This window comes from Corvus kubaryi, unplaced genomic scaffold (assembly GCF_017639235.1).
Source record: "Corvus kubaryi isolate FWS band 111438036 unplaced genomic scaffold, C.kubaryi_AGA036_p1.0 37328, whole genome shotgun sequence".
Classification (NCBI taxonomy): domain Eukaryota; kingdom Metazoa; phylum Chordata; class Aves; order Passeriformes; family Corvidae; genus Corvus; species Corvus kubaryi.
The window spans coordinates 2376843-2386866 of NW_024581106.1; the positions used below are offsets into that span (position 1 = coordinate 2376843).

At 44.3% G+C, this 10024-nt stretch overlaps 1 protein-coding gene across 1 annotated transcript in view; it reads right to left on the reverse strand.

Annotated features, from left to right (window-relative positions):
- UCHL3 (ubiquitin C-terminal hydrolase L3) overlaps positions 1–5885 on the reverse strand; it is a 44392-nt gene extending 38507 nt beyond the window's left edge. The window contains exons 1-2 of the mRNA XM_042029656.1: positions 5638–5885; positions 5386–5397 (exon numbers count right to left, since the gene is read on the reverse strand). Of these exons, the coding sequence (XP_041885590.1) occupies positions 5386–5397; positions 5638–5679 (54 nt within the window). The 5' untranslated portion in view covers positions 5680–5885. The remainder of the gene's footprint in view (positions 1–5385; positions 5398–5637) is intronic.
- Positions 5886–10024: the final 4139 nt, after the last annotated feature.

The window sequence follows — 10024 nt, forward strand, 5'->3', positions numbered from 1 at the left end:
GTCCCGCGTGCCCCCACAGCCGCACGGGTGGGTTCAGCAATGCCGTCGGTACCAAAGAGTCCAGAAGGGCATTTGCGTGCGTTCCGCCAGCAGCATTTATTGCTGCTACGCTGGCGAAGGGTGCAGAGGCAAACACCAACATGATCCCGCAGCTCACAGTTTTATCTGGGGGTGGGGAAAGGGCAGGACTAGGGAACAGGGACCAGTGGGGAAGCTCTGGGGCAGTGATGAGGGGTGGAGGCTGACAGCCAACCGGGGAATCCAAACTGGGCTAGATTCACATAACAGAACATGGCATCCTGGGAGAAGCCTTTCTGGTCACCCTAACATAAAGTGGTCCTTGTGGTACTAGGGGCTTGTCTTACTGAGAACTCTCTGTCCCTTGTAATGTATGTTCACTGGCCACCACAGTATATATTTTTAACACATCCATAAAGCAGTTTTGAAACTTAACACTCAGTATGCCCAGGCACTGCTGTACATATTCAGCCAGGGCATCCCACAGGCAGCAATGCAAAGCAAAGCATGCAGAAATCTGGATGAACCAGCTGACCCAGGCTTCCTCCAAAACCAGTGAGCAAGAGCTTTAGAATGTTTCCAGCAGAGTCCTAAGGTGTTGATACTGAGCCACTGATTCAAAACACAATATTGTGTTACTCTGTGAAAAACACTTAACAGACGTGCTCCCATGATCTAAAAACTTAGGAATAACAAGGATGAGCTGGATCAATCGACTCTTCTAAATAAGCTTATACACATTTGGTTTTTTACAGTTTTACTGAAACAACAATTGGATTCTACTGACTCTGCTGGTCCTTTAAGCAAGGAAAATGTCGAAGTGGGGAACAGCATCTTCAGTGCAACAAGATAATGTATAAGGCATGAACAACTGTCACTTGTTTTCCACTTTGTAGCACCCCATTCTGTCTTCAAGACAGTAGGTGTTTCCTTGTAACAAGAACTAAGAAACTGAGCAAAAAAAGAACATACGAAGGACCAGAAGTGGCAAGTACAAATAGCGGAATGAAGTTTGGTTTTCTTAGCTTTCAATTACTGAAGAACGTACAAAGAATGAGCTAAGGCAATCTTTCAACTATTCATATAAATAGTACTCTAAACCCCAAAACAAGTTACAATTTTCCCTGTGCAACCTATTTGAACTCAGTAAGAGGGCTACACAGCTGGAGACATTTTAAACTAGAAGAAGGCATTCAGGAAGTGCTCTCACAGTGAGTCATCTGTAATTCCTTCATATTGGTCCTTGTGCTTATTCTTTGCTATGCTGCTCCACAGGCTCAACACTCCCCCTTTGCTGACTCTGTGAAAGGATTTCTGGGGTATTGTCTTTGCAGAAAGACACAAACTGAGTACTGGTTTTCCACCTTCTGAGGCTACACTAGTAATAACAGGCTGTCTTCCAAGCGTATATACTATCTCCACTATTTTTCACTCTGCTTACCACAGAAGAGTTAAACTCCACTCCCTCACCTGAAAAAAAATAAGTTTAGCTATGCATTTTTAGAAGGACATCTGTGTTTCTCCACATCCAACATCCTTTCAAACCAAGACAGTACCTCAATCTATGAGCACTACCTCCCAACACATCTCAGGAATCGTGTACACCTCATTTTCAATTATTTTGACTACAACAGCTTTTCTTTGGGAAAGTTTGTGGGATAGTGTTTCAGAGTCCAGGAAATGATCCTTTAGGAAGAGTAAGGCCTGCTTCCAAGATACTTAATTCATCTCTGTATTTGCCTGAAACCCTGAAGAGAGGTGTTCCATAAATGGATAAAGACTGGCTTTATCCAGTTTCTGCCATTTGTTCTATGCTTTGTGATCTTTATTGTCCCCGTCACTTTCAAGTCACAGCTTTCAACTGTGTTCATGAGCTAAAATAATTTTCTTTATGTAGCTGACTCTCAATACCTTAATGTCATAAAAAACTCAAAACTGCCCAAAAAGTAGGACCAAAGGCCTAAAAATAATGCTGGAGGTAACTAAGAACCAGCAACTAAGCCCTTTGTGGCAAGAGAAACTCAAGCCACAGCCAGCTCTCTCAGTAGCTGAACTCTGAGCTACCTGAAGCCAGTGCTTGAGCTTCATAATCAGATACAGTCAATTACTCTATCCTTATCTGGATATAATGAAGGCATGACTTGAAATGTTATCCAGGAACCAGGGATATTTCTTAGAATGTGTAAGATGAAGAAAGGGAAAAGAGAATGAAAAAAGGTGGGACATCAAGAAAAATATCCACCAATACTTTATCTACACTTCCTAGGCAATCAATTGTGGGATGCAAGCCAGACTGAAGCAACATTATGATGAAGAACAATCAGCTTATGTTCTGACCTTTCCACTCCAAAAAATTTGCATGTAGCCTATTTTTTTGTAGAAGAAATTGGGAGCAAGATACACAAACATCATGCGGTAATAAACAAACACGATTTTCTTGCTTTCTCTCAGGAAAATCCCGTAAGAGATCCAGGAAGGAGGGTAGCACTGGTCATGTCAGGCCCCCCAGCTGAAGGTCAAAGAGAAGAAACCATTCCCTGTCATCACTGTACACAAAGTGGAGCTTTGCAAATGCTGAATCATCAACTCTTTCTGTATCAGAGGTAGACAACAATTCATTCTGTCAGACTGTAGAAGTGAAAGTGAAAAAAAAGCACTGTGACAGTCACTTAGCACTGTATGGCACATTTCACTCCTGACTCCACTCGTTACAACCAGCACTGTGTGCTGCATTCAACGACGGTCTTCTCTCTTGAAAACATCACTACAGATACGTGGCAGATTTCCACTGCCACTGGAAATCTTTAAAGCTAAGAAAGAATATTCCTGTTTACCCTCACCAGCCAGTTTCTGAACTGTCAAATAATTTTAACACATATGCAAAAAGAAAGCTTCTATATACATTAAGGATTTACAAATTCCTGTACTTGTATTGTAATATAAACATTTTCAGATAGAGAAAAACTTCTGAGATATTTTTGAAAAACTTCACACACCTCTAACTGAGAAATACCATTATTTTTCCATTGTCATCTGGCTTTCTACCACAAAGACTGAAAGCCTCAAATTTACTGCCTGTATTTCAAAACCAGAGAAGATACAGTATGGTAAGAACATAGTAAAAGCAAATGAACCTGCATTTAGTACACTTCCCTACTAGTTACTGTTAATAAAGGGAATAAAATGATTGGTACAATATTCAAAACAGTGTAAGTATTTGTTAAATTGGAATGACAGTTCTAACTACAATCTAATACTAGGAATCCATGCATCTTAGAGGTCACTGGATTTTTTTTTTTTCAGTTTAAGACTTCATTACCACAGCTAGCAATAACTTTAACGAAAGCAGTGTGCATGAGGGATAGTCTAATACTCCACTAAAAAAAAGCCAAATAGCAAAAAACAAACAAAGAGACCAAACCAGAGAAGAAACACTTGGCACTTGGCTAGATGTCTGTGTAAATACATGTATTAAACAACTACCAGACACAAACATTACACTTTGTCGAGGCATACCATTGGACTTTTTTAATCCTGAAGACTTCTAGAATATTTTACAGAGCACAGTACAGAGTACTAAAAAAAATGCCCATCCTTGCAATTAACTCAACAGGGTTTTCTAAAAATGAGTTTGCAACTTCATTAGAATTTTAAATTACTATTGTTGTTGTTTTAAACACAAGCAGGATATGAATAACTTATGACTAACAGCCCTGTTGCTACACAGTTCACCATTGTACTGATGACATTAAAAGAACAATTAATAATGCAAGGTGTATTCATATTTTCATATTCAACACCCACCTTTTTTTTTTTTCTTAAATATACATCTCTCAGTCTAGATAATAACAACCCCTGCTCAGTCAAGACTGGAAAACACAGTGAAGGAGGAAGTCTATCTAAGACTAACTGGTTTCAAGTGGCCTTTCCTACACAGAAACAGTAACAAGAAAATCCTTGTGGAGTACAAATTCCTATTATCCATGATCATCTACAACTGATACAGCCATCACCAATGCAAAACCAATGGGCAAAACAGATGGATTTTAAACACACTTAAAACTGATCATTTGATATTCTTAGAGGATTTTCTCCATACAACATAAACACGTAGTGATACAAGGTATTTCAGATTAAAAAATGTCACTATTTTTTCCTCCTCGATTGCTACTTTAAAGCTGAGGTCTTAATTTGTACCATGATGAGCTCATCTCAACATCTGTAAAGTCAAAAGAAGTCAGAGAATTGAAAATTCTTACTAGTAACTTATTGACACTTATTTTCTTCCAAACCAGAATTTAGTTTCTGAATTTCCACATTTAAAAAAAAAAAAAAATACATGAGGAAATTATAGCATATGTTCAAGATGAGGTCCCAGGAAAGGTTGTCATTTTTAACTCAGGAGACTGGGATTACAGACTTCTCAGCTTGCTCCACAGCAGCAATACTGTAAGAATTGTAAAATTATTTGCACTAGGAAACTATTAAGTACAAAATGACCCAGCATCAAATAACCCTTCAGTCTCCTGCAGATGCAGTTTTTATATTACAGCAACCGCAACAACAAAAAACCCAAACAAAACATTCTTCACACACAGAAATTTGCAGTCTCCAAAATATTTCAATAATATAGTTTAAAGAATACAATTTTGCTGCTGGAAGCTTCAGAGCCCTTTGGCTTAAACACCATCTTTAACATTATCAACAGGCCTGCTGAAATCAGCAACTGACCTCTACCGCTTGTTAAAGACGCTCAAAATTGTCACTGACAACATGATACAGGGTTGAAGTATGTGTGATTTCCTTTCAGAGAGAGCTTATTTAGTGGCAGCATTGTTTTGTGCACTAGAACAAGCTTCCTTTCTCTAGCGTGGGTTCTACCATGCTAACAAAAACAGCAACAACCAAGCACGCACATATTGCCGTGAATAAGCAGCAACACGCAAATATGGTAACATTACATTCTTTTCTATGGTCAGCCAAAGAAGAATGAGACTACAACACAGTGATGCAAGGAGATCCATACATGTGCCCAAAGCCACCATGTACAGGTCCATACCTGGCACAAAATTAATGTTTTAATCACTAATCAATGAATTAAAGCCCACCTTAAAAACATCAGGGATTTCATTGGAGTAATAACCAACCCACAACTATTCTCTTTTTACTGTTTGTTTTTCTTTCATACAGTATATTTACGGGAGAGGTTCCAGTACGGTCCGACATGAGACGACTGAGCGTACACACGCGTGGGGAAGGAAGGGGGCACTCTCCTTGGAAAAGAAGGAGCCTTTACTACATGAAAACGAGAGGAGACGGGACCAAAGCTGCAGAGACTAAAGGTTACCTCAATTAGAAGCTTCTTACCTGATTCGTGACCTGAAAATAAAGCAGAAAACAGAAGGGGGTTAAGATCCAGTCGGATCCACGGGATAAGACCTTCCCTCCTTCCCTGCCACTACCAGCCATCCCTTAAGCAGCGATGTGGCCCGGCGCGGCCCGGAGCCCTCTGCCCTCTCCCCTCCGCCATCCTCCCGCCCACCCCACAGCAGGCAGGCTGTCGGGCAGGCAGCCCCCCGCGCACACGGCAGCCCCCCACCGCCCAGGCCGGGCACTCACGTCGGGGTTGGCCTCCAGGGGCAGCCAGCGATGGGGCTCCATGGCAGCGGCGGCGGATCCCGGTGCGGAGCTGGGCGGACCCTCTCAGCGCGGCTCTGACAGCGCCTCACGGAGCCGCCGCGCCTCAGCCCTGACCCGGGGCCGCGTCACCGCGCCGCGCCTCACAGGGGGGAGCGGGCGCAGGAGGAAACAATCGCCCTGTGCCCGCCCGCACCGCCGCGCCGCTCCGCACAGACGACCGAGGCGGCGCGCCCGGCGGTGGCCGCCGTCCGTCCCCGGAGTGCTCTGGGCGGCGATGCCCGGGAGATTCCCCACTCCCCGCCCTCTTGGCTCCCCCGGCAATGGACTCTCCCAGCGGGGCAAGGGGTGGTTCCTCTCTCGCCCCGCCGCCGGGGCCTGTGGGGCGCTCCGCAGCCGCCGGGGGGCGCGGCCGCCGGTGTCGGGGCACGGCAGGGGCTGGAGCCGATCCCGGCAGGAACCGCGGGGGTGTGGGGAGCGCCCGCCGAACGCTCCGGCAGCCCGGCCCCTCCGAAGCGGCCTCCAGTAGCCACGCTGAACCGCGGCGGGGAGGCATGGGCAGCGTTCAGGGAAATACGTCCGCGGAGGATGGGGCAGGCCACGGGGCAAGGCGGGACAAAGGGAGTCAGAGGGAATTGCTGAGCAGCAGTGGCAGTAAATTACCCCCACATCACAGAATCACAGAATATTCTGAGTTGGAATGCACCCACAGGGGTCATGGAGTCCAGCTCCCGGCCCTGCACAGGACGTCCCCAAGAGTCACATCGTGTGCTCGAGAGCATTGTCCAAACGCTTCTTGAACTCCGCCAGGCTGGTGCTGTGACCACTTCCCTGGGGAGCCTGTTCCTGTGCCCAACCACCCTCTGGGTGAAGAAACTTTTTCTGTTATCTAACCTAAACCTCCCCTGACACAACTTCAGGCCATTCCCTCAGGTCCTGGCACTGACTGCCAGAGAGAAGAGATCAGTATATGCTCCTCCGCTTGATCTTGCCTGAGAAGACCTCAATGTAGCAGCAAGGACTTGGGTGGTGAGGTCCCCATATGTCCTGCTGAAAATTACTGCAAGATGTGTTAAACACGATTAGAAACAGCATTTATATTCTATAGCTGAAAATCCCATCATACTTCCTATCTCAGGACCATAAACATGGCATTTCTTGGCCTTTTGGCTAAGATGAAGCACAGTCTAATACATACATAGCATATATAGTGTGATTATATTTTATATATGTATACATACCAAATTTAGTGTTATGCCTTCTTTCAAGTTATTTCAGAAAGGCTAAAAATGAAGAAACGTATCATGACATTGGCAAGACCACACCAATGTGTCCATTCTGGAACCCTCAGTACAGGAAGGCCATTGAGGTGCTGGAGCGAGTCTAGAGAAGGGCAACAAAGCTGGTGAAGGGTCTGGAGAGTACATCCTATGAGGCACAGCTGAGGGGGCTGGGGTTGTTTAACCTGCAGAAAAGGAGGCTCCAGGGGACCTTATCACTCTCTACAACTATCTGGAAAGAGATTGTATACAGGTTGGGGGTGGCCTCCTCCCAAGTAACCAGTGACAGGACAAGAAAACATAGTCATAAGATGTGCCAGAAGAGGTTTAGTTTGGACATTAGGAATTTCTTCACAGAAAGGGTGATTAAACATTGGAATGGACTGCCCAGGGAGGTGGTGAAGTCACCATCCCTAGAAGCATTTAAGGAGAGACTGGACATGGCACTGAGTGCCATGGTGTAGTTGACATTGGGATGTTCTATCATAGGTTGGACTAGATGATCTCAGAGATCTTTTCCAACCTAATCGATTTGTGATTTCTTGGCCCCAGCTGTCCCCAACTGCTGCTGCCCACCACTCTTTACAGATGCAGCTGACCTTCACAGCCCCTTGCAGCACTTGCACAGGGCCTTGAGCTTTCAGAAGCACATATTTGGACAAGGTTTTTGTAGAAGTCTGTGAGCTGGGCCTCCCAGGCTGCCCAGAATGTGAGCAGAAAGAGCTGGGGCAATGGGAAATAGGTGCTTGAGCATGAATCTACATCTGGGGTGAGCAGAGAAGGTGCAGGAAAGCTGGGGACTTTGCCAGCTCACAGGTAAATCAGAGTGCTGTGAGAGAAGGAAGGAGTGCAGTGTGAGGAGCAAATGGTGTTTCCAGGTACTGTGGTACCTGGGAGTATCCAAGTGCCAGGAGGCTAAGAAGGAGCAGAGTGTTGGGGATACCACAAAGCTCACTGGAGGCCCAAGCACTGAAGGACCCAGTTAATAAATATGTTTTCTCCTGTGTGCCTGAAGAGCTTTTTGAAGAATTTTGTGTAGTTCTTTACAGAGTTTTGATGTAAATTATGTCCCATTCTGTAAATGTTAAGTGTACTAAATGAAGTAAATTACCTAATGATGCTTTTATTTTATTTCACCCCCTGTAATCACTTAGGACTACGGTAATGCTACATGCCTATGCCTGAAGCTTCTGCTTTGGCCTATCAACAATACTGTAGCATCTCTCTATCCAGTCTACTTGTAGCTCATGACATTTGTCTTCTAATGTCTCCTCATATGAAGTTCTTGGTCCTCCTCTAGCTAAAAGATGGGCCCATAATGTCAGATCACATCATAGCCTGCATCTACATTCTCTGCTGTGAAAATTTTCATAGAAAACACTTCCAGAAGGCAAAATTTTCTAAAGATACAGAGTTTAACTCTGTGGATAGGCAGACAAGTCAAAATCAATCCATACTTCATCACCTTCTGTTCCAAATTAAAAAAATTTAATGCGTATTTATATGCCAATGAAAATAAACCCAAAATATTTTAAAATTTCAGCAAATGATTTTGTAATTACCTAACCACCAAGATACTAAACTTCACATCCCATCGCCACATCTTGGAGAAAGAAAGTAAGAAGGAAAAGTAATGAATATTAGTCATAGTGCTAAGGGCACTACTGAGAGACTTAATGAAATTGTAATATAAAATAATATGTGGAGTTCTCTAGATAACAAAGTATGTATTAGAGTTAGGGAAGTTAAGAATAAAGAGATTGTTAAGTCAAGTCCTCAGCATCAGAGACAGATCTCAGTGATGCATACATTGCCAGTATTTTGACAACCATGAGGTCATAAAAACACAGACTAAAAATCATTTGCACACTTAATTAGATACTTTAGAAGGGAGAGGCCAAGATCAGACAGGTCATAAATGTATAAAGCTCATAAACGCACATCATGTTCCATAATGACTAGCCTTTTCCTGAAATATATTCTAGATTCTTTCATTAACACATTGAAAATACATAGATTTAAATTAGTCAGCACTACTGTGGGACGAGTTATGTTTTACTACTGTCACAGCCACAGAATAGATCTACTGAGATTGTAACATTATTCCCTCTATATATATTTAAAAGGTTAAAAGTAAATGTAAAACTGATACTAGAAAAGTGTAAAAATATTATTTTTAAAAGTGAAACTGCTGAAGGGTCAGTGCTGCCTTAGTACTCCAGCCACAGTCCAAACTTAAATACTATCAGTATGAAATGCTTATTGAACGCAGTTCTGTTTGTAGTTTTACAAAAGGTGGCTATTTCCCCATAAAGCTGAAGACATAGTTTACCTACACAAGTCTCACCCCAACCCACAAAGTTTATTTGAAGGTGTATGGGCCGATTCCACAATTCACCTGTACAAAGTATGGTCATTCAGTACCAAGTTCAATATAGTCTACGTGGACCATGCACACAGAACAGGCATCAGCTCCCCTGCAAAGACAGGCTGAGGAAGCTGGAGCTGTTCAGTCCGGAGGAGAAAAGGTCGTGTGGAAACCTTATGGAAACCTTCCAGTGTCTGAAGGGGACCTACATGAAAGCTGGAGAGGGACTCTTCGCCAGAAGTGTAGTGACAGGACAAGGGGAAAGGGGTACAGACTGGAAGTGGAGAAATTTAGGTTAGATATTAGGAAGAAATTCTTTACTGCGAAGGTGGTGAGGCACTGGAATGCGTTGCCCAGAGATGTCATGGATGTCCCATCCGTGAAGCGTTCGAGATCAGGTTGGATGGGACAACCTGGTCTAGTGGGAGGAGTCCCTGCCTATGGCAGGGGATTGGGGCTGGATGATGACAACGAGCACCAAGAAAACCCTGTCAATAAACCAAGCTCAGCAAACCAACCGTGTTGCACCAACCGAGTGTGATTGAGCCGGCACTTCCCAAGCCCTCCGAGGCGGCTCTGTACGTCCCAAGCTCCCCGAGGCCACCCCCCATCCCGCTCCACGAGGGCGGGAACAGCCGCAGCGGGGCGGGAGCAGCGCGTGCTCCCCGCGCCGCAGCCAATCAGCGCGGCGTTGCTGCCGCTGCCTCGCTCTAGGGGCGCT